Here is a 27,042-nt window from a genome sequence, read left to right on the forward strand (position 1 = left end):
ACTCCTGGAAATTCCCTTTTTCCAGGGCGTCCTTTTCCTCAGTGGCAACTCCCAGGAAAACGAACCCATTCTGGAAACTTTGGGGTTTTTTTAATCCACAGTTTTTTTGGGATGTTTTTATCCCACTTTCGGCCCCTTTTCAGCCCCCACCCCCCATGACGTCACGGTGTCAAAATTCCTTTCGGTTTCCCGAGGGGTAAAAGAGAATTCCCAAATACTTCAGGGGAAATCCCGAAACGTTGGAAAACCGACGCGAAGGAAGGGAAGGCGACGGGAAATCCCACGGGAAAAGGAGGGAGAAGAAAAACTTGGGAGCTCCGCCTATTAACAAACAGAAAACTGGAATTTATGGGAATTATGGTTTTATATAAACCGAAATGGGATAAAATTCCCTAAAGAAAAAGGTGGGAAATCGTGTGGAAAAAGGGAAAACCAACCTGGTTTTCCAGCAGCGCCCGCTGGACCTCCCGAAAATTGCTCGGGATTGAAACCAGCCGGAGGCTCCGGAGGCTCCCAGGACCTTTGGAGCCAAAAAGGGCGGAAATTCCAGCAGTGAAATGATTGCCGGTTTTCCAAAGGTCACCAGGGAGGAGGGTGGGAGGGAACAGAAGTGGGAACGGGGCGGGAATTTGTGGGATTTGGGGCGAAATCCTCTGGGATGAGGAAAAAAAAAGAGCAAAGGGGTCTTCGGAGGATGGGAGTTTTCTGGGATTCAGACCAGTACGACCCAGTTCAGACCAGTGTGGCCCATTCCGCTCTCAGTCCCTCCCAGTATGTCCCAGTGCCATCCCAGTGGCCCATTCCCCTCCCAGTGCCCTCCCAGTATGCCCCAGTGCCATCCCAGTATGTCCCAGTGCCCTCCCAGTATGTCCCAGTGCCATCCCAGTGGCCCATACCCCTCCCAGTGCCCTCCCAGTGCCCTCCCAGTATGTCCCAGTGCCATCCCAGTGTCCCATTCCGCTCTCAGTCCCTCCCAGTATGCCCCAGTGCCCTCCCAGTATGTCCCAGTGCCATCCCAGTGTCCCATTCCGCTCTCAGTCCCTCCCAGTCCCTCCCAGTGCCCTCCCAGTATGCCCCAGTGCCATCCCAGTGTCCCATTCCCCTCTCAGTCCCTCCCAGTGTCCTCCCAGTATGCCCCAGTGCCATCCCAGTGTCCCCAGTCCCTCCAATCCCTCCCAGTCCCGCCCCAAGGCACTCCCCCGGAAGTGACGTCAGCGCGCGCGAGCGCGGCCGGAAGCGGCTGCGGTCGTTGCGGCGGCGCCGGGTGAGAAACTGGGAGAGACTGGGAGGGACTGGGATGGGATTGGGGAGGACTGGGAGAGACTGGGAGGGGATTGGACGGGACAGGGAGAGACTGGAGGGGAACTGGGAGAGGCTGGGATGAAACCTGGATGGACTAGGGGGGACTGGGATGGGATTTGGGGGGGCTGGGAGGGACTGGGAGGAGATTAGAGGGACTAGGAGGGGCTGGAGGAGATTGGGGGGACTGGGATGGACTAGGAGGGACTGGAACAGGACTGGGATGGACTGGGACATACTGGGAGGAGCCTCAGCTCAGAGGGTCCCCAAACTCAGCTCGGGAGGAACCCAAGCCCAGCACAGAGGGTGCCCAAGGGGATCCCTAAACCCGGCTTATGGGATCCCCAAGCCCATCTCAGGGGGGGGTCCCAAAAGGGTCCCTAAGCCCAGCTTTGAGGGTCCCCAAGTCCAACTCAGGAGGATCCCAGGCCTGTCCCCTCTCCAGTGTCTTCTCTCACCCTCTCACCTGCCTGGGTTCCAGGTGTGGCCATGGAGGGGTTGCAGGGGAGGGGCCACGACCCCAACTTTTCCCAGCGGATCCCGGAGGAGCCTCCAGGGGAGGAGGAAGAATCAGGGGAGGAAGAATTTGGTGAAGAACGAGGGGAGGAGGAAGAAACTGGTGAAGAACCAGGTGAGGAAGAACTTGGTGAAGAACCAGGAGAGGAGGAAGAACCAGGAGAGGAAGAACCTGATGATGAACCAGGTGAGGAGGAACCAGGTGAGGAAGAACTTGAAGAACCAGATGATGAAGAACATGGTGAGGAAGAGCTTGATGAGGTCCCAGGTGAGGAAGAAGAACCAGGTGACGAAGACCAGGAGGCCACTCAGGTGGCACCAGGAAGAGCCTCCTGCGCCCAGGTGAGGCCTCCAGGTGAGGCCTCAGCCCCTCCCCTGCGCCAGCAGAAGCCCCGCCTGTACCTGAACCCCCGGCAGCCCCGCCCCGGCCGGGATCACCTGGAGAGCCCCGAAGAACCTGGACCTTCCCATGGGAACCACTTGCAGATGCTGTGGGGCCGCCCGGGTGAGCTGGGCCACCAGGTGAGCCCAGGTGAGCTGAGCCCAGACGAGCTGGGCCCAAACGAGCTGGGCCACGCAGGCGAGCTGAGCCCGGATGAGCTGATCCCAGGCGAGCTGGGCCCAGGCGAGCTGAGCCCGGGCGAGCCCAGCCAGGCCTTCGTGCAGCTCATCGATGAGCGCGGCGTTTACTCCACAGCCAAGCTGGTGCTGGGCGGCCGCGGTGGCGCCGGTGCCGTAACCCCCACGGGCGAGGGGGAGCGGGCGGAGCCGCCAGGCGAGGCGCTGGCGCCGCTGGAGATCCGACGGGTGATTGTGGCCGAGAAGCCCTTCCAGTGCCCCGTGTGCCACAAGGGCTTCAAGCGGGCCTGGGAGCTGCTGAGCCACGAGGTCGTGCACACCGAGGCGCGGCCCTTCACCTGCCAGGCCTGCGGGGCCACCTTCAAGCGCCACTCGGACTTCAAGAGCCACGGGCTGGTGCACACGGAGGAGCGGCCGCACCGCTGCGACCTGTGCGGCAAGCGCTTCAAGCGCTCCTCCAACCTGCAGGAGCACCGGCGCATCCACAGCGGGGAGCGCCCGTTCGCCTGCCCGCGCTGCCCCAAGGGCTTCAAGACGCCCTACGAGCGCCAGCGGCACGCCCTGACCCACCTGGGCGCCGAGCGGCCCTTCCGCTGCGGCGACTGCGGCAAGGAGCTGGCAACGGGCGCGGCGCTGCAGCTGCACCGGCGGCAGCACTGCGAGGACAAGCCGCACGCCTGCGGCGTCTGCGGCAAGAGGTTCACCTACGGGCACTCGCTGAAGGTGCACGAGCGGGTGCACACCGGCGACCGGCCCTTCACCTGCGGCCTCTGCGGGAAGGGCTTCAAGCAGAGCAACGCGCTGGCGTCGCACGAGCGGGTGCACACGGGCGAGCGGCCCTTCGCCTGCCGCACCTGCGGCAAGGCCTTCAAGCAGTCGTCCTACCTGGCCATCCACCAGCGGGCGCACACGGGCGAGCGGCCCTACGGCTGCGAGGCCTGCGGCAAGGCCTTCGCCCGGCCCTCGCTGCTGCTGCAGCACCGGCGCGTGCACAGCCAGGCCCGGCCCTACGAGTGCAGCTTCTGCCACAAGTTCTTCAAGGACCTAGCCTACCTGGGCGTGCATGAGAAGGTGCACACAGGGGAGACGCCCTACAAGTGCGGGGTGTGTGCCAAGGGCTTCGCCCACCCCTCCAACCTGCTGCAGCACCAGCGCGTGCACAGGGACACCTGAGGGGGCGGAGCTGCCGCGATGGGTGTGGGCCCCAAAAACCCGCTGTGGACCCCAAAAAAGCTGATGGACCTGTGTTAAGGACACCTGAGGTATAGGTGAGGGGAGCTGGGACAGGTGTGCGCCCCGAGAACCTGCTGTGGACCCCAAAATGCCTCAGCAGCAACACCTGAACCAGGATACCTGAGCCCCAGGTGAAGGGATCTCATAGATATGCTCCAGGACAGGTGTGCACCCCAAGAACCTTCTGTGGACCCCAAAAACCTGCAGCAGCAACACCTGAACTGTGACACCTGAGCTCCAGGTGAGGCCATCCAGGACCTGCACACCTGGACAGGTGTGGTCCCCAAAACCTGCAGCACCTGAACCACAACACCCGAGCCGCGACGTCACCGACACTGGACACGCCCCCCGGACCTGTGGGACCCCCAACACACCTGAGGCCAGGTGTGCACACCTGGATTTTTGGGGTGGAACAGCCACAGCTGGTGACTCGGGTGCACCTGGGACTGGGCACATGCTGACCTGGATTCTCCTTCCCGGATTCCTGGATTTATCCCCCTTTGGATGGGACAACTCACCTGTGGGCACCTGGACTCCCCTGTGGACCCCTGAGTCTCACCTGTGCTCCCCTGTAGGAACTTGGGGCTCACCTGTGCACACCTGGGACTCACCTGTCTCACCTGGGTGGTACCTGTAGCACTGGGGGTGGAGTCTGGGTGCACCTGGGCTGGGCATATATTAATTAAATGATGGTTAATTGATGACATCATTGATGGTCTCACCGGATTTCACAATGGAAGTGAGGACCCCCCCAAAATTCACACCTGGAAGTTCAACCCCTCCCTCCAAAATTTGCACCTGTATCACCGGGATGGTTGAAACCCCCAATTTTATTAATTTCCACCTCATTTTCCCACTTGCTTTCCCCCCCCACACCTGCCTCATGTGTGTGGGGACACCTGAGCTCCCCCAGGTGTGTTTTGGGGGGTAGCAGGTGACAGGTGAGGTCAGGGGGCATCGTCCTTGATGAGCTGCAGTGTCTCCATCTCCTCGGAGGGGACCCTCCTGGGCAGGTAAATGGACCCCAGGTGACCTGTGGGGGGAAAGGGAAACACCTGGTCACACCTGGGACACACCTGGGACACACCTGGGGGGGTGGGACTCACCTTTACCTGGGGCTGCTCCCAGACACCTGGTCCTCAAGGTGAGCCAGAGCAGGACCCCACTGAGTGACGTCATCAGCGCCAGCAGGGCCACCAGGGGTACACAGGTTGGGGGCGTACCTGGCGGGGGGGGGGAACCGGTGAGAACCCCCCAAACCTGGCCTTACCTGTGCCAGGTGTGGGAGGGGTGAATTAGGGGGGAGGGGAAGGGGGCGTTTGGGGGATTCAAGTCCAGTTACTTGTGTAGGTGTGTCACCTGTCCCCCCTCTGCCTGTCACACCTGTTCTGGCACCACCCTTCTCACCTGTCCCACCTGTCCCACCTCTTCACACCTCTTCTGGTTCTACCTGTCACACCCATCCCCCCACACCTTGACACCTTCCCCCCCCACCCCGCCCCGTGCCTCACCTTTGGGCATGGTGCACACCACACCTGCGGCCCCACCTGCGTGGCAGGTGCCCGGCCCTGACCCCTCCCTCAGGCACTCCAGGAGCAGCGTCTCAGAGCCCCGACAGGTGAGACCCTCCATCATCGTCCCTGGGGCCGGGTGAGCCCTGACAGGTGCGCTGAGGGCGGGGCCGCAGCCCAGCTCCCTGCACACCACCTGTGCCTCCAGCAGGCTCCAGGTGTGGCCGCACACGCCCAGCCAGGTGTGGTTGTGCAGCACCTGCACCTGCCCCGCGCAGGGCCCGGGGCCATCCCGCAGCCGCACCTGCAGGGGGGTGGGACCTGCGAGGGAGGGGCACACACCTGAGCACACCTGAGCCCCACCAAGCCCACCTGAGCCTCCCCAGCCCCATCTGACTGCCCCCCTCCCAGCCCAGCCCCTCACCTGTGCACACCACACCTGCGTCCTCCTCGTGGTTGCAGTTGTGAACCCCCCAGGCGCCAAGGTCGCACTCGGCCAAGGTGTTTTCCTCACCTGTGCAGCCCACCTGGTCCAGCAGGATGGGCCCCGCCCCTTCCCCAAAGCGGGCGTGGCCAGGGGCAGCCACAGCATCCCCGCAGCCCACCTGGCGGCAGGTGACCCGCGCGTCCTGTAGGTCCCAACTGTCGTCGCAGACCGTGCCCCACCTGTGCTCGTGCAGCACCTCCACCCGCCCTGCGCAGGGGGTGGGGCCGCCTGCCAGGCGCACCTGGGGCTGCTCCTCCGTCACGTTGGCACCTGGGCAGGTAACGGGAAGGTGAAGGGAAAGGTGAGGCTGGGAGGGGGTTACCTGGGGAGAATGCAAGAGGTGGGGTGGGAGGGTGGGGTTGGTGTGGAGGTTACCTGAGCACACCTGGACCCACCTGATCCCCCTGAGCTCACCTGAGCACACCTGGGCTCACCTGAGCACACCACGCCTGCGTCCTCGCCGTGGTGGCAGTTGTTCTTCCCCCAGGGCCGGGCGTGGCACTGCGCCAGGTGTGTCTCCTCTCCCATGCAGGTGACGTCGTCCAGCCAGATGGGCCCCGTCCCCCGCCCAAAGTGGGCATGGCCGTGGGCGGCCTGGGCCTCCCCACAGCCCAACTGGCGACAGACCACCTGGGCACGCCCAGGGATACACCTGAGTGTCACCCACGGCACACCTGGGCACACCTGAGTGTCAGCCAGGACACCTGGACATGCCCAGGACGCACCTGAGCCTCCTTCAGGTCCCAGTTGTCATCACAGACCGTCCCCCATTGGCCGTCGTGGAGCACCTCGACACGTCCCATGCACAGGTGAGGCCCCTCCACCAACCTCACCTCACCTGAGCTGGAGTTACCTGCTGGGGGGGCACCTGCACAGGTGGGAAGGGGGGGTTAGAGGGGACCTGCACACACCTGGATGCTTTTTCTGCCTCCCTCTTCCATCACAGGTGGTCCAGGTGAGGCCACATCTGTGCTCACCTGTGGGCAGGTGCTAAAGGGTCTTTCCCAATATTCCCTCAGGATCTCCCTCACCTGTGCCCACCCGGCTCATCCAGGAGGGATTTGCCCCCGAATCGGGCCCACAAAGGTGCTTCTCAGGTGCATCTGAGGGCAGTCCCAGGTGAGCCCAGCTGAGACATTCCCTCGTGCCCCTGAGGCCAAACCACCTGTGGTTGCCCCCACACCACCCCACCTTCACCTACCCAAGTAGAACCCAAGGTGAGGCGTCACCTGGGAATCACCTGGGGGGGTTACCTGAGCACATGACCCCGGCGTGCTCCAGGTGGTCACAGGTGTGCGGCCCCCAGGTGATGCCTGGGCACTGCGCGATGTTGGTTTCGTTGCCAATGCACCTGAGCCCATCCAGCCAGACGGGGCCGGGCCCTGCCCCGAAACGGGCAGCCCCAGGTGTGCTGAGGGCGTGACCACAGCCCAGGTGACGGCAGACCACCTGGGCGGCCTCCAGGCTCCAGGTGTGGCCGCAGACGGTGCCCCAGGTGTGGTTGTGGAGAACCTCAACACGCCCCGAGCAGTGGTGGGGCCCGTCGGCCAGGCGGAGCTCACCTGAGCTTCCAGGTTCACCTGGCTTGCCTGCGAGACCTGGCTTACGTGTGTGACCTGGCTCACCTGGGTGACCAGGCTCACTTGAGCTTCCAGGTTCACCTGGCTCACCTGAGCTTCCAGGCTTACCGGAGAGTCCCTGGGTCACACCTGGAAAACAGGAGATACAGCCTTCCAAGGTGTTCACCTGCCTCTGTGGTTACCTGGCATTTTTGGGGTGTTTTTGGGGTGCCGGGGGGTCTCTGGGGAGGTTTGGGGACATTGGGGGACATTTGGGGTCTCTGGAGGATTTTGGGGTGTCTTTGGGTCTCTGTGACAGGTGTTTGTGGCCCCCCCCAACAAACTCACCTGTACAGGTGACGTGGGCGTGTCCCCCGTGGCCACAGGTGCGGGGGCCCCCCCAGCCTCTCACCTGGCACTCCAGGAGGGCCCCTCGTCACCCCGGCAGGTAACGGCCTCCAGCCAGGTGGGCTCACCCTCGCCCGCTTTCACCTGGGCCACGGCAGCCGCCCCCCCGCAGCCCACCTGGGCGCAGACCACGCGGGCGGCTGCCAGGTGCCAGGTGTGGGCGCAGACCCCACCCCAGCGCCCGGCGTGGAGCACCTGCACCCGCCCCGAGCACCTGTCAGCGCCATCAGCCAAACGCAGGTGGGTCAGGTCGGCCAGGTGAGAGCCTGCAGGTGAGGGGGTTGGGGCCAGGTGAGGGGGGTCGGGGCACCTGACGCTCACCTGCACCCAACTGGTGCTCACCTGCCCCTCGCCTGCCCCCACCTCTCCCTCACCTGCGCACACCACGCTGGCGTCCTCACTGTGCTCGCAGCCGTGGATGCCCCAGCCCTTGTGGTGACACTCACCCAGGTGCCCCTCGTGGCCCTGGCAGGTGAGCCCGTCCAGCCAGATGGGGCCCCGCCCCTCCCCGAAGCGTGCCCGGGGCGGGGCCGAGATCACCTGCCCGCAGCCCAGGTAGCGGCACACGACGGCGGCGGCGGCGAAGTCCCAGGTGTCGTCGCAGACCGTCCCCCAGGCGCCGGCATGGAGCACCTCGACCCGTCCTGCGCACTCACCTGGCCCGCCCACCAGGCGCACCTGAGCACTGCCCGCCGGCTCCCAACCTGCGGTAGGGGAGGCAGGGAGGGCACACCTGGGTTACCTGCAAGGGGAGGGTGGTACCTGGCAGGGGGAATCACCTGTCCTTCCTGCCTGGGCACCCCGAGCCTCACCTGAGCACACCACACCTGCGACTCTCCCGCCCTCACAGGTGCTCTGGGCCCACGGGCTTGTCTGACACTCCCCGAGGTTCTTCTCTGTCCCTTGGCACCTCACCTGGTCGAGCCACACCTGCCCAGGTGTGCCAAACTCTGCCTCTCGCAGGGCGGTGCCGCAGCCCAGGTACCGACAGACAACCTGGGCGGCCTCTTGGGACCAGCCCTTGGCGCAGACCCCGCCCCACTTGTCCAGGTGCAGCAGCTCCACCCGCCCGGCGCAGCGGTGGGAGCCGTTGGCCAAGCGCAGGTGAGGCGCCTCCAAGATCAGGGAGTCTAGAAAGACACCTGAGTGAGGAGGGAGCTCAGGTAACCCCCCCCCACACAGGTGAGCTCCATGTTGTCCCCGCCCCCTCTTCTACCTGGGGAAGGTGGGGAGGAACACATGGGTAAGGCCCAAAACCCCCCTACCTGGAGCACCTGGAAGGTTCAGGTGAGGTGGGATTTTGGGAACACCTGAAAGAACCTCCCAGGAGCACCTAGAGTGTCCAGGTGGGGTGGGATGCTGGGAACACCTCTAGGAACGTTTTCCAAAACCTGGGGCTGGGAAGACCCCCCTTGGATGGGACCACTTGGCACAAGTGAGATCTGGGTCACCCCCACCGGCCACAGAGTTACCCAGGGGTCCCAATACCCCCCTTCACCTGTCCCCCGAGCTCACCTGGCACAGGTGGGGTGGGAAGGACATAGAGAGTTACCTGGGAGTTCTGCCACCCCCTCACCTGTGCCAGAGCTCACCTGAGCACACCACACCTGCGTCCTCACCGTGGTAGCAGTCGTTGCGGCCCCAGGGCCGGGCGGGGCAGGCGGACAGGTGAGGCTCCGCCCCCGTGCAGTTGGTCTCATCCAACCAGATGAAGCCGCTGCCCCGCCCAAATTGGGCCCTCCCAGGTGCTGACAGGGCCTTCCCGCAGCCCACCTGGCGACAGACCACCTGGGCGGGCCCAGGACACACCTGAGTGTCCCCAGAGACCACCAGAACACACCTGAGTATCCTCAGGACCCACCTGAGGCTCCCCAGCCTTACCTGCCCCTCCCCAGGACTCACCTGGGCATCTGCCAGGTCCCAGGTGTCATCGCAGACCGTGCCCCACCTGCCGTTGTGGAACACCTCGACCCTCCCAGCGCAGCGACTGCCAGAGCTCACCAGGCGCACCTGGTCAGCCTCGGGGTTACCTGTGGGGAGGTGGGGAGGGACAGACAAGTGGGGAAGGAGAGGGTGGAGACACACCTGGAGCACCCTGGTACTTGTCCAGGTGCTGCCCTGGCACCTTCTCAGATGTCGAGTCTTGATGAGGTGTGTTCCTCAGCACCTTCTCAGGTACCTCCAACCACCCTAAACCCACCTAGACCCCCTCCTCACCCTCCCCCCACCATGTGGCCACCTTAGGTGCCCCAAGTGAGCACCCTAATCCCCTCCCATCCCCCAAAACCAGGTGGAAACCCCAGGTGAGCCCCTCCAGGTGTGACCCCCACAACGTGCCACTCACCTGTGCAGATCACGCCTGCCGCCCTGCCCAGGTGGCAGGTGCGGTTCTCCCAGGGCTTCACCTGGCAGTCCAGGAGCTCCTGCTCTGTCCCAGTGCAGGTGACACTCCCTGGCCACACCTTCTCCTGCCCCTGCCCGAACCAGGAGCCTCCAGGTGCAGAGAGGGCGTGGCCACAGCCCACCTGCCTGCAGACCACCTGGGCCTCGGCCAGGCCCCACCCGTGGTCACACAGGGCCACCCAGGTGCCCCCGTAGGACACCTGCACCTGCCCCTGGCAGCGGGCGGAGCTGTTGGCCAAGCGCACCTGAGTGGGCACCGCCATCCCGGAGGCTGCAACGACACAGGTGATCTCACCTGGAGGGGCTGGGGGAGGCAGGGGGTGGGTGCCCCAGGTGTGCCCCAGGTGTGTTCCCAGGTGTGCCCAGGTGTCTCCAGATGTTCCCAGGTATCCCCAGGTGTCCCGGGTGTGTCCCCAGGTGTGTCCCCAGGTGTCCCAAGTGTCCCAGCTGAGCTCACCTGAGCAGATGACGCCAGCATCCTCCCCATGGAAGCAGTTGTTGTCTCCCCAGGGCTTGGCGGGACATTCCAGGATGGAATTCTCTGTCCCAGTGCAGTTCACCTCGTCCAGCCAGATGACGTCGTGGCCCCGCCCGAAGTGGGCGTGGCCGGGCGCGGCCAGGGCGTGGCCGCAGCCCAGGTGGCGGCAGATCACCTGCGCGTCCCGCAGGTCCCAGCCATCGTCGCAGACCGTGCCCCACCTGTGCAGGTGCAGCAGCTCCACCCGTCCTGAGCAGCGATCGGGGCCCTCCCGCAGCTGCAGCGAGCCCAGCGATGACGTCATCGATTCTGGGGGGGACAGGTGGGACAGGTGAGGCAGGTGAGGGGGGAAAATTTGGCGGGAAAAGGGGAGAAATGGGGAAAAAAAGGGGGAAATGGGGGAGAAATGTCCTGGACGGGGAAGACAAGTGGAACAGGTAAGATAGGTGAGGCAGGAGGGAAACTGAGGAAAATCAGGGAAAACTAGGGAAAAATCAGGAAAAAAAAGGGAAAATTTGGAAAAACGGGGAAGGGGAAAATTGGAGAAAAATGGGGGGAAATAGGGGAAAAAGGGGGGAAAGGAGGAAAATCGAAGGAAATTGGGGAATCAGGGAAAATTAAGGAAAACTGGGGAAAATGGGGGGAAATGGGGGAAAATCGAGAAAAAATCAGGGAAAATTGGGGAAAATGAGGGGAAATCCAGGAAAATCGGGGGGAAATGGGGAAAAGGGAAGAAAAGGCTGGGAAGAAAAGGCGGGCGGGCAGCCCCTCACCTGTGCACTCAACGCCCACGTCCTCCCTGTGGCCGCAGTTGTGGTGTCCCCAGGGCCGCGCCCGGCACTGCCCCAGGTGCCGCTCGTGCCCCACGCACTTCACCTCGTCCAGCCAGATGGGCCCCTCGCCCTCGCCGTACCTGGCGCCGGGGGCCAGCGCCCGCAGCCGCCCGCAGCCCACCTGGGCGCAGGTGACCTCGCCCTCGGCCACGCCCCAGCCGTCGTCGCACACCGTGCCCCAGGTGAGGTTGTGCAGCACCTCCACTCGCCCCGAGCAGCCGTCGGGACCCCCCTGGAGCCGCACCGAGACCTCTGCGGGGGACGGGGACGCACCTGGGACAGGTAAAGGGAACAGGTGAGCTCGGCAACCCCTGGGAGGTGAAGGGAAACCCCCTGGGGGAGGGGGACACATCTGGGACAAGTAAGGGGAAGCGAAGACTAATGTGGAAAACTTGGGAAGACTTGGGAAAATAGGGAAAAACTGCTGCAGTTGAAGGTCCCGGGCCTGGGGAACCACGTGATTTCAGCTGGGTCCTCAAACAAACTCAAACCACACAAAAATTGCGACTTTTGCCCCCAGAAAATCGATGTGGGGCCCAAAAGGGAGAATTTGGCTGTGAGCCCGGAAATTCCCGGGAAGAAAAAAAAACGAGAAGAAATGGTGGAAAATCACAGTTTTTGCAGGTTTTTACCGCAGGGAAAGGGAGAAATGTTGGTTTTGGGGGAAAACTTGGCAAATTCAGGGCAAAAAAAGTCGATTTGGTGGTAAAATATGTTGATTTCAGGGTACGCCTCCTCGATTTTGGGGCAAAAGAAGACAAATTTGGGGGAAAATGATTTTGGGGAAAAAAGATGATTTGGGGGCAAAATCCACCAACTTTTGTGCAAAAGAGTTTGTTTTTGTGGCAAAATCCATTGATACGGGGTCAAAATATCTCAATATGTGGGTAAAATCCATTGATTTGGGCCAAAAGATGCCGATTTTGGAGCAGAATTCTTTCACATGGGGCTAAATGTCAATTTTGGGTTAAAATATGTGGATTTGGGGTCAAAATATGTCAATTTTGACGTAAAATCCATTGATTTTGGGTCAAACCCTTCCATTTGAGGTCAGACTCCTTCAATTTTAGGTCAAAATCTTTCAATTTTGGGCCAAACCCCGCAATTTTGGTCCCCACCCCCCACCCCCGACCCCCGTGACGTCACTCACCGCACAGGTACGTCACGGCCAGGAGGGTCCGCAGTGCTCCCCCTCTCCAGGTGAGGGGGTGCCCCCTAGGGAGGGTCCGACGCCCACCTGAGCCCCCCATCCTGGCCCAGGTGAGCCGATCCTGGGCGTGGGGGTAGGGGAGGAGTCCCGGCATCCAACTGGGGTGGCCCCTCCCCACCTGGACCTGCGCCAGGTGTCCAGGTGACCCTTCCCTCCTCCCCTCCCTCCGGTGACCCCGCGGTTGCATCAGCGACTTTTTCCGGGAAAAAAACCCCAGGACCAGTCCAGGAGGGTTCAGAAGTTCCCCCTCCCCCACCCACGGCACGCGGAGGGGGCACCTGAGGGGGCTGCACCTGCTTCGGGGGGGCAGGTAAATCCCACCTAGGGGGGCTCAGGTATGTCTGGGGGTCCCTGAAACTGCTGGTGCGGGGCTCAGGTGTGTCTGGGGAGTCTCAGGTGGGTCTGGGGGTCCCTAAACTGCTGGGGGTGGGGAGGGGCTCAGGTCTGGGCGTCCCCGGGTGTGTCTGGGGGGTCTCAGGTGTTGGGGGGACACTCATCTGTCCAGGACACGCCTTCTCACCCCTGCAGGCCACACCTTCTCACCTGTGCAGGCCACACCTGTGCCCACCCCAGCCCCTGCTGGGACCTCACCTGTGCCTAGGTGTGCATGCCCGACATGAGGCTCCTTTACCTGCAGAGTCACCTGGGCCTGCTCCTCTACCTGTCCCTGAGTGGTGAGTAGGGGGGACACACCTGGGGGAGGACAGGTGGGGTAGGGACAGGTGAGGTGGGGACACAACTGGACACGGGGAACACCTGGACATTGGGGTCACACTTGGACTTCAGGGTCACACCTGAAACACACCTGCCCCTCCCCACACACCTGTCCTGACTCTGCCTTTGTTCTCTCCTCGCCCATGCAGGTCTCGCCCTGGCCCCGCCCTCACCTGTCCCGATGCGCCTGGCGGGCGGCCCCGGGCCCTGCGCGGGGCGCGTGGAGGTGCTTCACCTGAGCAGGTGGGGGACACTCTGTGGCCACACCTGGGGCCTGGCCGAGGCTGAGGTGGTCTGTCGCCAGGTGGGCTGTGGCCCTGCCCTGTCGGCGCTGGGCGAGGCCCATTTCGGGCAGGGGGAGGGGCCAGTGTGGCTGGACCGGGTCACCTGCACGGGCACCGAGGGCCACCTGGGCGAGTGCCAGGTGGGGCACTGGGGAGAGGCCAGGTGTGAGCACAGCGCCGACGTGGGCGTGGTCTGCGCAGGTGAGGCAGGTGGGGCTCAGGTAGGGGTGGGTGGGGGGCTCAGGGAGGTCGGGGGGAGAGTTACCTGGTTAGACCTACCTGTGGCCACACTCGAGCCCAGGACCCTGCCAGACTCACCTATTGACCCCAAAACTGTCACTGACTCACTTGTCGACCCCAGGACAGCCCCAGATTCACCTGTTGACCCCCAAACCATCTCACGGTCACCTCTTGGCCCCAGGACCCTCCCAGCCTTACCTGTCAGGCCCACAACACCTTCCTCCACCCCACCACCGACCCGAACTCACCTGGACCCACACCTGCGGCCAAGACCCGCTTGGAGCCACCCGCTGCCCCCCAAACCCCTCCCAGCACTCACCTGCCAGCCCCAGAACTCCTTTTCCCGCCCAAAGTTGCGCCCCAGGTGCACCTGGAGCCCCGCCCCAGATGCGCCACACCTGTCCTACCTCCCCCCCGCAGGAGCAGAGGCGGTGCCGCGGCTGCAGGTGCGCCTGGCCAACGGCTCCAGCACCTGCGCGGGCCGGGTGGAGCTGTTCCACGAGCACAAGTGGGGCACGGTCTGCGACGACACGTGGGACCTGCAGGACGCGCAGGTGATCTGCCGCCAGCTGGGCTGCGGCCACGCCCTGGCCGCGCCCGGCCAGGCCCACTTTGGCCAGGGGGCGGATCCCATCTGGCTGGACGGTGCCCACTGCACAGGTAGGGAGCAGGAGCTGGTGCAGTGCCAGCTGCACACCTGGGGCGAGCACGACTGTGGCCATAGCGAGGACGCGGGCGTGGTGTGCACAGGTGAGGCCTGGGTGAGCGCAGGTGAGGCTTGGGGGAGGGTCTGGGGAGGGTTAAGGGGGAGCAGGAGGGGCAGTGGGCTCAGGTGTGGTCAGGTGTGGGGCTGAAGGAGGTCTGGGGGATTGTGGGGGTGGCAGGAGCGGCGGTGGGCTCAAGGGTGTTTTCAGGTGGGTGCAGGTGAGGCGGGTGGGGGGTATGGGGGGGATTCAGGGGGGCTGGGTGGGAGCAGGAGGGTTTGGGTGCTCAGGTGGGTCCTGGGGCTGGGACTCGGGTGGGTCCAGGGAGGAATCTCAGGTGTGCTCAGGTAACACAGGTGGGGGGCTGTAGGTTGCCCAGGTGTGCCCAAGTGTGCTCAGGTGTGTGCCCCTCCCTCGCAGGTCCCACCCCCCTGCAGGTGCGGCTGCGGGATGGCCCTGGGCCCTGTGCGGGGCAGGTGCAGGTGCTGCACAACCACACCTGGCTGGGCGTGTGCGGCCACACCTGGAGCCTGCTGGAGGCACAGGTGGTGTGCAGGGAGCTGGGCTGCGGCCCCGCCCTCAGCGCACCTGTCAGGGCTCACCCGGCCCCAGGGACGATGATGGAGGGTATCACCTGTCGGGGCTCTGAGATGCTGCTCCTGGAGTGCCTGAAGGAGGGGGCAGGGCCAGGTACCTGCCATGCAGGTGGGGCTGCCCGAGTGGCCTGCGAGGAGGTCGAAGGTGAGGCATCTCTGAGTACCTGTTCTCACCTGTCCTCACCTGTATATCATCATCTGTCACCTGTGCTCCCCTGTCTCAGCTATGTCAGTCTCACCTGTCCCATCTCACCTGTCTCACCTGCAGACCTGCTGGGCTCCTGTTCGGTGCTGGAGGGGCTGCTGGGGGTGGGCGGGGGGCTCTGCGGGGCCCTCCTGGGGCTCTACCTGTGGGCCAGGTGTGCCAGGTGGGGCCGGCGCTTCACAGGTAAGGCTGAGGGAAAGGGCAGGGACCCTCCACGAATCCCCCAAGACCCCTCAAAAGCCCCCAGAGTCCCCAGAAGCCCTCAAAATCCCTCACAAGACCCCCAGGACCCCTAACCCCTCCCGAAACCCCTTCCAAACCCTTGCCAAGACCCCCCAAACCTCCCCCAAACCCCCTCCCAAGACCCCCAGAGCCCTCCTGGACCCTTCAACCCCCCAAAAACCCCTTCCCAAGCCCCTCCAGAGTGCCCCCAAACCCCTCAAGACCCTCTAGGACACCCCAGGGACCCTCCAACCCCTCCTAAGGACATCAAAACCCCCCTCAAAAACCAAGGGCTCCTCCAGGACCCTCCAAGAACCCCCAAACCTCCCCAAAATCCCTCCCAGTGCCCCCAACCCTCCGCCAAACCTCCCTCAAACCCCTTCCAAGACCCCCAGGACCTCCACAAAATCCCTCCCCATCCCCCCAAACCTCCCTCAGATCCCTCCCAAGACCCCCAGGACCCCTCTGACGCCCCCAAATTTTGCAGACAAGCCCCTGCTCCAGGTGCCACAGGAAGCCGGGACCTCACCTGAGCCATAGCAGCCCCCCAAAAACCACCAGGAACTCCCCCAAAACACCTGAGAACTCCTCCAAATCGTCCGGGACCCGCTAAAATACCTGCCCCCCCCAAAAAAAATCACCTGAGAGCCCCCCAAAATGACCTGGGACTCCCCTCAAAGATACCTGTGAACTGTTCTAGGTGTCTGTTGGTCTTTATTGGGGGATACTGTGGCTGTACTGGGAGGACACTGGGGCCATACCGGGGGTAATACTGGGGGGACCACCAGAGCCATACACGGGATCTGTAACCCCCCTAAAATAATCGTAACTTCCATTAAAAACCAGTAAAAACCGGTAAAAACCAGTAAAACGTCCCAGAATGCGACAGAGGGGCGTGACCGGTCTGGAGGGGGCGTGGCCTTCGCCGCTGTGCGTTCAGAGATGGGGCGTGACCTCAGGAGGGAGGGGGTGTGGCCTCGTGAGGCAGCGCGGCCCGGTCGTTGCGCGGCGGCGGGTCCAGCCCTGCCCTGGTTCGGGCCCTGGAGGAGCCTCCGAGATCCCGGCGCGGCGCCGGCGGCTGAGCGAGAACCGGGTGAGGAGGAAAAGGAGGAGGAGGAGGAGGAGGAAGCGGCGGGGCAGCGGCGGCAGCGCTTGCGCGGGGAGGCGACACGGAGGGGAGGACGGGGCGGGGCCTGAGGGGGGAACAGGGCGTGGCCTGGTGGGGCTCTCGCGCGGCGGGGCCTGAAGAGGAGGGGGCGGGGCGTGGCCTGAGGGGACGAAGGGGGCGGGGACAGAGATTTTCTGGTCACGCCCCCCTGTGTTGACCACTCCCCCTCCGCTCTGTTTCTGTCTCCCCCTTCCTTCCATGCTGGATCTGGGGTCTCACCTGCCCCCCGTGCCCCCTTCCAGGTGTGACCATGGCGGGCGCCGCCCCCGCTCCAGGTGCCCCCGAGCACCCCTTCACCTGCCGGGAGTGCGGGAAGTCGTTCCGCTGGTCGTCCCGCCTGTCCCACCACCTGCGCAGCCACACCGGTGAGCGGCCCTACAAGTGCCCCGAGTGCCCCAAGGCCTTCAAGGGCTCCTCCGCCCTCCTCTACCACCTGCGGGGCCACACGGGTGAGCGGCCCTACACCTGTGCCACCTGCGGCAAGGCCTTCAAGCGCTCCTCGCTGCTGCAGACTCACCTGAGGGTGCACACGGGCATCAGAGCCTTCGAGTGCGCCCAGTGCGGCCTCACCTTCAAGTGGGCATCACACTACCAGTACCACCTGCGGGCGCACACGGGGGAGCGGCCCTACCGCTGCCCCGCCTGCCCCAAGGCCTTCAAGAACTCCTCAAGCCTGCGGCGGCACCGCCACACCCACACGGGGGAGCGGCCCCACACCTGTGGCACCTGCGGGAAGGGCTTCGCGCAGGCGGCCAACTTGCGGCAGCACCTGCGGGTGCACACGGGGGAGCGGCCCTACACCTGCGGCACCTGCGGCAAGAGCTTCACCCACTCCTCCAACCTGCACCTGCACCGCCGCACCCACGGCCCCGCCCATCCACCAGGGCACACTCTCTTGGCCTCGCTCACCTGCCCGCAGAGGTCCCCGCTGGGACACGGCCCCAACACCCCCGAGGAGCCGCCGCGGAGAGGCCTCACCTGTGTGGGGCGGGAGGCGGCCGGGCCGCCCCCGGCGCCACCCCAGCGCTGCCTCGCCTGCGGGAAGAGCCCCAAGAGCCCTTCGATGCGGCCTCACCTGCCCGAGCGGCCCCGGGGCAGCCCCTGCGCCAAGCCCTGCGCTCACCTGGCGGGTCCGCCCGAGGAGGTGGCTGAGGCCACGCCCGCCCCTGAGGAGCCGCCGCCGCCCCCCGAGCGGCCATACCGGTGCGGTGAGTGCGGCAAAGCCTTCAAGGGCTCCTCAGGGCTGCGCTACCACCTGCGGGACCACACGGGCGAACGGCCCTACACCTGCGCCACCTGCGGCAAGGCCTTCAAGCGCTCCTCGCTGCTGCAGACTCACCTGAGGGTGCACACGGGCATCAGAGCCTTCGAGTGCGCCCAGTGCGGCCTCACCTTCAAGTGGGCATCACACTACCAGTACCACCTGCGGGCGCACACGGGGGAGCGGCCCTACCGCTGCCCCGCCTGCCCCAAGGCCTTCAAGAACTCCTCAAGCCTGCGGCGGCACCGCCACACCCACACGGGGGAGCGGCCCCACACCTGCGGCACCTGCGGGAAGGGCTTCGCGCAGGCGGCCAACTTGCGGCAGCACCTGCGGGTGCACACGGGGGAGCGGCCCTACACCTGCGGCACCTGCGGCAAGAGCTTCACCCACTCCTCCAACCTGCACCTGCACCGCCGCACCCACTCAGCTGCGCGGCCCTTCCGCTGCCCCACCTGCCCCAAGGCCTTCGTTGTGGCCGCCTACCTGCAGCGCCACCTGCGCACCCACCGCACACCTGAGCCGCACCCTCCGGCCTGCCTGCTGCTGCGGGAGGGGTTGGCCCCGCCGCCCACCACGCCCCGTAAGGTGCTGCTGCTGCCCGGCCCCACCAAGCCTGCCCAGGTGCCTGCACGGGCTCACCTGGCGCAGGTGGGGAAGGGGCCGCACACCTGGCAGAGCGTCCTGGTGGTGCCACCTGGGGCAGGGCAGGAGGGGGCAGGGACGAGTGTGATTGTGCTGAGGGGCGGGATGGGGCCTGCAAGTGTGCAGGTGCAGGTGGCTGAGGCGGCAGGGGTAGCGACAGGTGTGGCAGGGGTAGCGACAGGTGTGGCAGGGGTAGCAACAGGTGTGACAGGGGGGGCAGGTGTGCAGCTCCTCCAGGCCACTGAGATGACAGGTGTGGTGGGTGTCACAGGTGTGTCAGCTGTGTCAGGGGTCACAGGTGTGACAGATGTGTCAGGGGTCACAGGTGGGACAGGTGTGGCAGGTGTCCCAGGTGTGCAGCTCCAGGTGTTGCCAGAGGTCACCAATGTCCAGGGCAGGGAGGGGACGGGTGTGACAGGGGTGACAGCTGTTCCAGGTGTGGCAGGTGTGACAGGGCTGCCAGGTGTGCAGCTCCAGGTGTTGCCGGCAGCCCAGGAGGTCACCAATATCCAGGTGCAGGGCAGGGAGGTGACAGGAGTGAGAGGTGTGACAGGTGTGGCAGGGATGACAGGTACCACAGGTGTCACGGGGGTGACAAGTGTGACAGGTGTGACTGGTGTCACAGGTGTGACAGGTGTTTCAGGTGTCACAGGGGTGCAGCTTCAGGCCACCGAGGTGACAGGAGTGCCAGGTGTGACAGGGGTGCCAGGTATGACAGGTGTGACAGGAATGCCAGGTGTCACAGGTGTGACAGGAGTGACAGGTGTGCCAGGGGTGACAGATGTCACAGGCGTCACAGGTGTGACAGGGGTGACAGGTGTCACAGGTGTTGCAGGTGTGACAGGGCTGCAGCTCCAGGTGCTGCAGGCGCCCTCCGAGGTGACCAAAGTCCAGCTCCAGGTGTTGCCGCCACCACCTGAGGTGACCAATATCCAGCTCCAACCGCTGCCACCACCCTCAGGTGTCACCAGAGTGCAGCTCCAGGTGCTGCCACCTCCACCTGAGGTCACCAAAGTCCAGCTCCAGGTGCTGCCACCACCCCTGGATGTCACCTGTGTCCAGCTCCAGGCAGGTGAGGTGGCCAATGTCCAGCTCCAGGTGTTGCCACCGCCCCCTGAGGTGACCAGTGTCCGGCTCCAGGCACAGCCACCACCCTCAGGTGTCACCTGTGTCCAGCTCCGAGCAGGTGAGGTGGCCAATGTCCAAGTCCAGGTGCTGCCACCACCGCCTGAGGTGCCCAGTGTTCATCTCCAGGCCACTGAGGTGATGAGTGTCCAGCCCCAGGTGCTGCCACCACCCTCCCAGGTAACCAATGTCCAGCTCCACACGCTGCCACCACGCCTGGATGTCACCAGTGGCCAGCTCCAAGCGAGGGAGGTGACCAACGTCCAGCTCCAAGTGCCGCCACGGCCCTCAGATGTCACCAATGTCCAGCTGCCACCGCCCTCCCAGGTGACCAACGTCCGGCTCCAGGTGCTGCCACCACCACCTGAGGTGACCAGTGTCCAGCTCCAAGCAATGCCACCGCCCTCCCAGGTGACCAATGGCCACCTCCAGGTGCTGCCAACACTGCCTGAGGTGCCCCCTGTCCACCTGGAGCCCACAGAGGAGGTGTCCAGTGTCCACCTGGAAACCTTGGAGGTGCCCAGTACTCACCTGGAGACCTCAGAGGTGCCTAGTGCCCACCTGGAGACTTTGGAGGTGCCCCCTATGACCCTGGAACTTGCCACGGAGGTGCCCAGTGCCCACCTGGAAGCGATGGAGGTGCCCAACATCCACCTGGAAACCTTGGAGGTGCCCAGTGCTCACCTGGAGACAGCAGAGATGCCCAGTGCCCACCTGGAACCCCCTGAGGAGGTGCCCTGTGCACACCTGGAGCCCACAGAGGTGCCCAGTGCCGACGTGGAACCCCCTGAGGCAGTGCCCTGTGCTCACCTGGAAACCTTGGAGGTGCCCCCTGTGCACCTGGAGACATCAGAGGTGCTCAGTGCCCACCTGGAGCCCCCCGAGGAGGTGCCCAGTGGACACCTGGAGACCTCAGAGGTACCCAGTGCCCACCTGGAGGTGATGGAGGTGCCCAGTGTCCACCTGGAGCCCATGGAAGAGGTGACAAATGCCCACCTGGAGACTTTGGAGGTGCCCCCTGTGCACCTGGAACCCACAGAGGAGGTGCCCGGTGCCCACCTGGAGACCTTGGAGGTGCTGGGAGGGGCATCTGCCTACCTGTGCCTGCAGGTGAGCAGGTAAGGGGGTACCTGTGGGCTCCTGTGGGGGCACTGCCCCAGGTGAGCAGGTGAGGGGGATCCTGAGGGGGCACCTGTCCCAGGTGACGGGATACCTGGGAGTATCTGGGGGGAAGGGGCGTTACCTGTGTCCTCCTGGCAATAAAAGTGCCCCTCCCCTCCCCAAAAGTGTGTCTCATCCTTGGGGGGGAGGGCCTTGAGGAGGCGTGGTCATGTTGGGGAGGTGGGGCTTATGGAGGTTATGGGGCGTGACCAGTATGGTCCCAGTATCCCCCAGTATGGCCCAAGTGACCCCCGATGTGGCCCCAGTGGTTCCCAGTATGGCCCAACTGACCACCAGTATCCCCCAGTATGGCCCCAGTCCCTCCCAGTGTCCCCCAGTGCTTTGAAAGTCCATCCCAGTGCCTCCCAGTATATCGCAGTCCCTCCCAACCCCTTCCCAGTGTCTCTAACCCCCCTTCCAGTGCCCCCAGTGCCCCCCCTCTGTCCCGCCCCCCCGTCCCCTCCCCTCCCCACCTGTTGGTGTCACCTGTCAGGGCCGTGACCCTGCGGGGGCTCATTAATCCCCTCCCTCCCCCCTGCGGGTAATTAATACCCCCCACCGAGGGCGATTAATCACTGCCAGGGGCTCATTAATCACCCGCCCAGGGCAATTAATCATTCCCGGCCGGTAATTAACCCCCGTCAGCTCGTTAGTGAACAGCTGCTCCCGGGGGGGGGTCACGACCCCCCAAATTCCCCCCCTCCAGCAACACCTGGCCCGACCCCGGCACCTCCCAGTATGGCCCAGCAGAGCCCAGTGCACTGAGACCCCTTCCCAGTACAGCCCAGTGCACTGAAACCCCCTCCCAGTCCACCCCAGTTCCCTCCCAGTCCACTGAAACCCCTGCCCAGTGTCCCCTACTCCTCCCCCAGTCCCTCCTGGTGTCCCCAAATCCCTTTCCAGCTCCCCCCAGTCCATCCCAGTCCCTTCCCAGTGCATTGAACTCCCTCCCAGTATTTTCCAGTCCTCTCAAAGAGCCTCCCAGTGCATTCAGACTCCCTCTCGGTCCCCTCCCAGTCCCTCCCAGTCTCTCCCAGTGTCCCCCAGTATCTCCCAGTCCCCTCCTAGTACCTCCCAGTACCTCCCAGTCTCTCCCAATGCCTCCCAGTACCCTGAGCCCCCCCCAGGCCCCCCCTGGGGTGGGGGAGGGTCTGGCAGGGGGCCCGGGTGGGGGAGGAGCAGGGACAGGTGCGGGGGGACCCGAAATAGCCGGGGGGAGCAGGGCCAGGTGGCACCAGTGGCACCAGTGGCACCAGTGGCACCATCACCGGGGGCACTGGGAGGGACCAGGAGCACTGGGAAGGACTGGGGTATACTGGGTTATACTGGGAGGCACTGAATTTGGACTGGGAGGCACTGGAAGGGGACTGGGAGAGACTGAGAGGAACTGGGAGGGGACTTGGGTAAACTGGGGTATACTGGGAGGCACTGGGGGGGCAGTTTCAATGCACTGGGGGGGACTGGGATGGGCTGGGAGGGACTGGGCCCTTCCCAGTGCCCCCCAATATATCCCAGTGCCACCCAGGCCCCATCCCAGTGTCCCCAAATCCCTTCCTGTTGTCCCCAAACCTCCCCTCCCAGTCTATCCCAGTCCCTTCCCAGTGCCTCCCAGTCCATCCCAGTGCCCCCAAACCTCTTCCCAGTGCACTGAAACCCCTTCTTACTGGGGACACTGGGGGCACTGGGGGTACACTGGGGAGACTGTCCCCCAACCTGTCCTCTGTCTCCTCCTTGTCCCCCCATGTCTCCTCCATGTCCCCCCATGTCCACCTGATGTTCCCCTTGTCCCTCTGTCCCCTCTGTCCCTGCCATGTCCCCATGTCCCCTCCTTGTCCCTCTGTCCCCCCATGTCCCCAAAGCCCTTCCGTGTCCCCCTGTGTCCCCTCCATGTCCCCAGTGTCCCCAATGTCCCCCAGCCCCTGCCCCCCTGTCCCCGCATGTCCCCAAAGCCCCACCATGTCCCATTGTCCCCGCCCTCTGCGCCCCTCCCGTGCCCATCTTTGGCCGTGGGTGACACACACGTGTCCCCACACGCAGGTGACAGAGATTAGCGGGGCCCGGGTGGCACCACAGGCACGGGAAACTCTGAGTCACAACCACGGGGGCCGCTGAGGGGGCACCTGGAGGGGCACCTGGGGGGGCACCTGGGGGGTCACCGACACCCCCTGACCTGCCGGGGCACACAGGTGAGACACCTGGGCCACCCCTGGGAACACCCGGGCCACCGCAGGGGACACGTGGCCTTGGTGGCACTGCAGTGGGAGGGGGGCAAGGGGGGTGGTGACAGGTGGGTTGGGGGACAGGTACTTGGGGGGGGCACCTGGGGGCAGGTGAGGGGGAGACCTGGATGTTGGGAAGGACTGAGGTGGACTGGGTTGTATTGGGATGGAATGAGATGGACTGGGTTGGACTGGGTTATACTGGGATGGATTGGGATGGACTGGGTTATACTGGGATGGAGTGGGATGGATTGAGCTGGGCTGGAATGGACTGGGTTATACTGGAATGGACTGGACTGGGATGGACTAGGATGAGCTGGACTGCACTGGGTTGAACTGGGCTATACTGGGCTGAACTGGGATGGAATGGGCTGAGCTGGGCTGAGATTGACCGTACTGGTCTACACTGGTCTATATTGGGCTACCCCAGAGGAGGAGGAGGGGGATGAAGATGAAGACGAGGAGGATGAGGGTTGAACTGGTCTGGGCTGTATTGGAGTGAACTGGTGCATACTGGTTCCCAGGGCCCATGGAAGCAGTGGCTGAGGAGGAAGATGAGGAGGAGGAGGAGGAGGAGGGGGAGGCCCAGGAGCGGCTCCTGCAGCACCTGATGGTTCAGACGGGACGAGACCTCCCCCAGTGCCACCTGGAGCGGGACTGGGACATACTGGGAGAACTGGGCAGTGGCTCCTATGGGCACGTGGTGCTGGCACAGCCCCGGGACGGGGGTGAGGGGCTGGTGGGGCACTGGGGGGGCTGGGGAGGGGGATTTGGGATTACCTGTGCACCAGGTGAGCACCTATCACACCCGAGGCTCCGCCCCTGAACACACTTGGGGGATCCAAGGGGCTCGGGGTGGGGGGGGTCTCTGGGGTGGGATAACCTGTCCCCAGGTGTGCCCAGGTGTGTCTATGAGGGTATAATCCATCCCCAGGTGTGCCCAGCTGCTCTCAGGTGTGCCCAGGTGTGTCTGTGGGGGTATAACCCATCCCCAGGTGCTCCCAGGTGTGCCCAGATGTGTCCCCCTCCTTGCCCAGGTGCACCAGTGGTGCTGAAACTGCTGCAGAAGGACCGGACGGGCAGGTGGGGCTTCCTGCGGGAGTTCTGCACCCACCTGTGCCTGAAGGGGCAGCTCACCTGCCTGCAGGTGCTGCCCCTGGCCTTCGAGACCCCCACCCACTTTGGCTTCGCGCAGGAACACGCACCTGCCGGGGACCTGTGCGGGCTGCTCACACCTGGGGTGAGTGCTCCTGTGTGAGGGACTCACCTGTGCGGGCTGTTCACACCTGGGTGAGTGCTCAGGTGTGTCTGGGGTGGACACAAGTGTGCTTGAGAGGGGGACAGGTGTGTGGGGGAGGGTGTAGATGCACTTGCCGGGGACCTTTGCGGGTTCCCCAAGCCCCAGGTGAACCCCTGCACTCACAGGTGACCCCACAGATGACCCCAGGTGCCAATAGGTTACTCCAGGTGACCGCAGGTGACACCAGGGGACCTCAGGTGTCTCCAGGTGACCCCAGGTGTGTCCCCCCGTCCCCAGGTGAGTCTCCCTGAGTCCCAGGTGAATCCCTGCCCTCACAGGTGACCCCACAGGTGACCCAAACGATGACTCCAGGTGACTGTGGGTGACCCCAGGTGACAGCGGGTGACCACAGGTGACATTGGGTGACCCTGTGTCCCACCAGGCGTGTCCCCCCCGTCACCAGGTGGGCCTGCCCGAGCCGCAGGTGAAGCGCGTGGCCACCCAGGTGGGCGCGGCCCTGGATTACCTGCATGGCCACGCCCTGGTGCACCGCGACGTGAAGCTGGACAACGTGCTGGCCTTCGACCCCCAGTGCCGGCTGGTCAAACTGGGCGACTTTGGCCTCACCCGCGTCATGGGCTGGCAGGTGGGGCCCACCCGTGGCTCGGGCCACGCCCCCTATGCTGCACCTGAGCTGTGCCACCTGCATGCAGCGGAGACGCTGCGCCTGGAGCCCAGCCTGGACACCTGGGCCTTCGGCATCCTCCTTTTCGCCCTCCTCACCGGCACCTTCCCCTGGGGGGCTGCCGCACCCCAGGATCCCCAGTTTGGGGAGTTCCAGGTGTGGCAGGGCCACACGTGGCAGCCAGGTGGGCTCACCTGTGGTGGAGGGGAGGTACCGCGTGCCTGGAGGGGGTTGGGGGAGGCGGCGCTGGAGATGCTCCGGAGGCTCCTCCGGCTGGAGCCCGACCGGCGGAGCCACGCCGGGGAGGTGAACAGGTACCTGCACAGGTGCTGGGGAGGGGGAGCAGAGGGGCCTGGTGGGGGTGGGAGCGGGGAGGGCACACCTGGGGATGGGGCGGACACACCTGGGGATGGGAAAGAAACACCTGGGGATGGGTTGGACACACCTGGGAGTGGACTGGAAGTACCTGGGAGTGGGTCAGACAGACCTGGGGATGGATCGGACACACCTGGGGATGAGATAGGCACACCTGGATATGGGTCTGGAACACCTGAGGATGTGTTGGAAGTACCTGGGAGTGGGTTGGACACACCTGGGTATGGGTCAGACACACCTGGGTATGGGTCAGACACACCTGGGGAGGGCAAAGGAACATCTGGGAATGAACTGGAAGCACCTGAGGATGGGATAGAAACACCTGGGGATGGGTCAGAAACTCCTGGGAATGGGTCAGAAACATCTGGAGATGAGTCTGGAACACCTGGAAGTGGGTTGGAAGTACCTGGGGATGGGTTAGACACGCATGGGGATGGGACAGAAATACCTGAACATGAGCTGGAAACACCTGGAATGGGCTGGAAACACCTGGAAATGGGATAAAAGCACCTGGAAGTGGGAATGAAACACTTGGAAATGGGATGGAAATACTTGGGAATGGGATGGAACTCCTGGAAGTGGGATAGTAACACCTGGAAATGGGATGGGAACACTTGGGAATGGGATGGAATCACCTGGAAATGAGCTGGGAATATCCGGGGACCCCCAAAAAAGGGGAGTTGAATAAAATTCCCTGTTTTTTGCCTTTTTTTTTTAACCTGTTTTTATCTGTTTGTGGAAAAAGGTGGGAAGAGGGTGGGAAAAGGGGGGAAAGGGAGGGAAAACGGTATAGAAAGAGAGGGGGAAGGGTGGAAAATGATGGAAATAGTGGGAAAAAAAGATGGGAAAACTGTAGAAAAGGATGAGTAAGAGTAGGAAAAAGGTGGAAAAGGGTGGGAAAAAGTGGAAAAATTGTTGAAAACCGCGGGAAAAGGCTGGAAAAAAAAGGCAGGAAAAGGATTTCAAAAGAGAGGGGAAAGGACAAACAAGGATGGAAAAAGCTATATAAAAGGAGGAGGAAAATGCCGGGATTTGCTGTGGGTCCCCCCAAAAACGAACTTAAACGAAAGGGGGACGGTTTTGAGGGGGAGCCCCCCTAAAATGCGAGACCCGACGAGGGTGGGATTCGAACCCACGCGTGCAGAGCACAATGGATTAGCAGTCCATCGCCTTAACCACTCGGCCACCTCGTCCGCGGCTGCGCACGCGCGCCCCGCGCCGATCAGCCTTCTTGGGAGGCGTGGCTTCAAGCAAATGGGCGTGGTTAGAGGCGTGGTCTCTGGTCGGAATCGCCCTCTGGGCGTGGTTTATCCACCCGGGAAATACGGGATTCGAATCCCGGCGGGACCAACCCGGGCAGTGGGGGAGGGTTTTAAACGTATTTTTACAAAACCAATAAATACATTAAATGAATAAAAATAAACGAATAAATTAAAGGAAAAACATAAATAAATTGAATGCAATAAAGAAGTTAAGTAAATAAATTAAATTAAATAATTAAAATAATTAAATTATTAAATGAATAAAGTTAATGAATTAAATAAATGTCAATGTATGATAAATTAAATAAAAGTAAATAAATTAAATCTAAATAAAAAATAAGTAAATAGACACATACAAGTATAATAAGATGCAATAAGTCGCCTATTTTTTTAAATTGCTCCCAGTTTCCGTCCAGTTGA

General features: G+C 63.4%; 5 protein-coding genes and 1 non-coding gene across 8 annotated transcripts; 3 read left to right on the forward strand and 3 right to left on the reverse strand.

Annotated features, from left to right (window-relative positions):
- Window positions 1–1,500: 1,500 nt before the first annotated feature.
- LOC126641817 (uncharacterized) lies at window positions 1,501–24,143 on the forward strand. The gene is made up of 23 exons (XM_050318896.1): window positions 1,501–3,565; window positions 5,601–5,753; window positions 5,841–5,903; window positions 6,158–6,259; window positions 6,373–6,434; window positions 6,572–6,580; window positions 6,907–7,120; window positions 7,609–7,850; window positions 8,065–8,147; window positions 8,556–8,696; window positions 9,488–9,605; window positions 10,565–10,702; window positions 11,285–11,588; window positions 12,526–12,566; window positions 13,118–13,190; window positions 13,380–13,715; window positions 14,175–14,504; window positions 14,879–15,199; window positions 15,323–15,442; window positions 16,422–16,574; window positions 16,892–20,790; window positions 23,585–23,788; window positions 24,098–24,143. Exons 1-22 carry the CDS (start codon window positions 1,789–1,791, stop codon window positions 23,669–23,671), a joined length of 8,766 nt encoding a protein of 2,921 aa, XP_050174853.1. The 5' UTR covers window positions 1,501–1,788; the 3' UTR covers window positions 23,672–23,788; window positions 24,098–24,143.
- On the reverse strand, window positions 4,440–7,021 carry LOC126641820 (scavenger receptor cysteine-rich domain-containing group B protein-like). Its single transcript, XM_050318902.1, has 7 exons — window positions 6,879–7,021; window positions 6,351–6,493; window positions 6,060–6,255; window positions 5,563–5,895; window positions 5,139–5,459; window positions 4,740–4,850; window positions 4,440–4,660 (listed from the first exon to the last, which is right to left on the reverse strand). Exons 1-7 carry the CDS (start codon window positions 6,886–6,888, stop codon window positions 4,575–4,577), a joined length of 1,200 nt encoding a protein of 399 aa, XP_050174859.1. The 5' UTR covers window positions 6,889–7,021; the 3' UTR covers window positions 4,440–4,574.
- Window positions 7,187–12,625, reverse strand: LOC126641818 (deleted in malignant brain tumors 1 protein-like). The gene is made up of 10 exons (XM_050318897.1): window positions 12,457–12,625; window positions 11,247–11,579; window positions 10,453–10,782; window positions 9,937–10,266; window positions 9,495–9,622; window positions 9,185–9,380; window positions 8,405–8,722; window positions 7,967–8,296; window positions 7,533–7,858; window positions 7,187–7,334 (listed from the first exon to the last, which is right to left on the reverse strand). Exons 1-9 carry the CDS (start codon window positions 12,608–12,610, stop codon window positions 7,593–7,595), a joined length of 2,385 nt encoding a protein of 794 aa, XP_050174854.1. The 5' UTR covers window positions 12,611–12,625; the 3' UTR covers window positions 7,187–7,334; window positions 7,533–7,592.
- Window positions 12,682–16,128, forward strand: LOC126641819 (soluble scavenger receptor cysteine-rich domain-containing protein SSC5D-like). Of its 3 annotated transcripts, none has more exons than XM_050318899.1 (7): window positions 12,682–12,826; window positions 13,045–13,190; window positions 13,380–13,724; window positions 14,175–14,504; window positions 14,879–15,199; window positions 15,323–15,442; window positions 15,969–16,128. In XM_050318899.1, exons 2-7 carry the CDS (start codon window positions 13,124–13,126, stop codon window positions 16,019–16,021), a joined length of 1,236 nt encoding a protein of 411 aa, XP_050174856.1. In that variant the 5' UTR covers window positions 12,682–12,826; window positions 13,045–13,123; the 3' UTR covers window positions 16,022–16,128. The 3 variants fall into 3 exon arrangements, with proteins under 3 accessions (XP_050174856.1, XP_050174858.1, XP_050174857.1); XM_050318901.1 differs by having other exon boundaries at window positions 12,687–12,826; window positions 13,380–13,715; window positions 15,969–16,127; XM_050318900.1 differs by having other exon boundaries at window positions 12,708–12,851.
- LOC126641822 (serine/threonine-protein kinase SBK1-like) lies at window positions 23,971–27,042 on the forward strand. The gene is made up of 3 exons (XM_050318906.1): window positions 23,971–24,300; window positions 24,764–25,311; window positions 27,039–27,042. The coding sequence occupies exons 1-3, from the start codon at window positions 24,076–24,078 to the stop codon at window positions 27,040–27,042; spliced, it is 777 nt and encodes a 258-aa protein (XP_050174863.1). The 5' UTR covers window positions 23,971–24,075.
- Window positions 26,472–26,553, reverse strand: TRNAS-GCU (transfer RNA serine (anticodon GCU)). Its single transcript has one exon. It is a non-coding gene; the product is annotated as a tRNA-Ser (tRNA).

The sequence above is a fragment of the Myiozetetes cayanensis genome, unplaced genomic scaffold, assembly GCF_022539395.1.
Source record: "Myiozetetes cayanensis isolate MyiCay16 unplaced genomic scaffold, myiCay2020 scf217, whole genome shotgun sequence".
NCBI classification, from domain to species: Eukaryota; Metazoa; Chordata; class Aves; order Passeriformes; family Tyrannidae; genus Myiozetetes; species Myiozetetes cayanensis.

Coding starts and splice junctions, on each gene's coding strand:
- LOC126641818 (XM_050318897.1), bottom strand. CDS start 12,610: ATGCCGGGACTCCTCCCCTACCCCCACGCCCAGGATCGGCTCACCTGG. Junction 8,723..9,184: donor CGCAGGTGTGGTGTGCTCAG/GTGAGCTCTGGC, acceptor GTGTCTTTCTAG/ACTCCCTGATCTTGGAGGCG. Junction 7,859..7,966: donor CGCCAGCGTGGTGTGCGCAG/GTGAGGGAGAGG, acceptor CCTCACCTGCAG/GCTCTCACCTGGCCGACCTG.
- LOC126641820 (XM_050318902.1), bottom strand. Junction 6,256..6,350: donor GGGACCTGAAGGAGGCTCAG/GTGCGTCCTGGG, acceptor GGGCGTGCCCAG/GTGGTCTGTCGCCAGTTGGG. Junction 4,851..5,138: donor GGTGTGCACCATGCCCAAAG/GTGAGGCACGGG, acceptor CCCCCCCGCCAG/GTACGCCCCCAACCTGTGTA.
- LOC126641817 (XM_050318896.1), top strand. CDS start 1,789: ATGGAGGGGTTGCAGGGGAGGGGCCACGACCCCAACTTTTCCCAGCGG. Junction 5,754..5,840: donor CGCAGCCCACCTGGCGGCAG/GTGACCCGCGCG, acceptor CGCCCTGCGCAG/GGGGTGGGGCCGCCTGCCAG. Junction 6,260..6,372: donor ACTGGCGACAGACCACCTGG/GCACGCCCAGGG, acceptor TTCAGGTCCCAG/TTGTCATCACAGACCGTCCC.
- LOC126641819 (XM_050318899.1), top strand. CDS start 13,124: ATGCCCGACATGAGGCTCCTTTACCTGCAGAGTCACCTGGGCCTGCTC. Junction 14,505..14,878: donor CGCGGGCGTGGTGTGCACAG/GTGAGGCCTGGG, acceptor CCTCCCTCGCAG/GTCCCACCCCCCTGCAGGTG. Junction 15,443..15,968: donor GTGGGGCCGGCGCTTCACAG/GTAAGGCTGAGG, acceptor CAAATTTTGCAG/ACAAGCCCCTGCTCCAGGTG.
- LOC126641822 (XM_050318906.1), top strand. CDS start 24,076: ATGTGTCCCCCTCCTTGCCCAGGTGCACCAGTGGTGCTGAAACTGCTG. Junction 24,301..24,763: donor GCGGGCTGCTCACACCTGGG/GTGAGTGCTCCT, acceptor CCCCGTCACCAG/GTGGGCCTGCCCGAGCCGCA.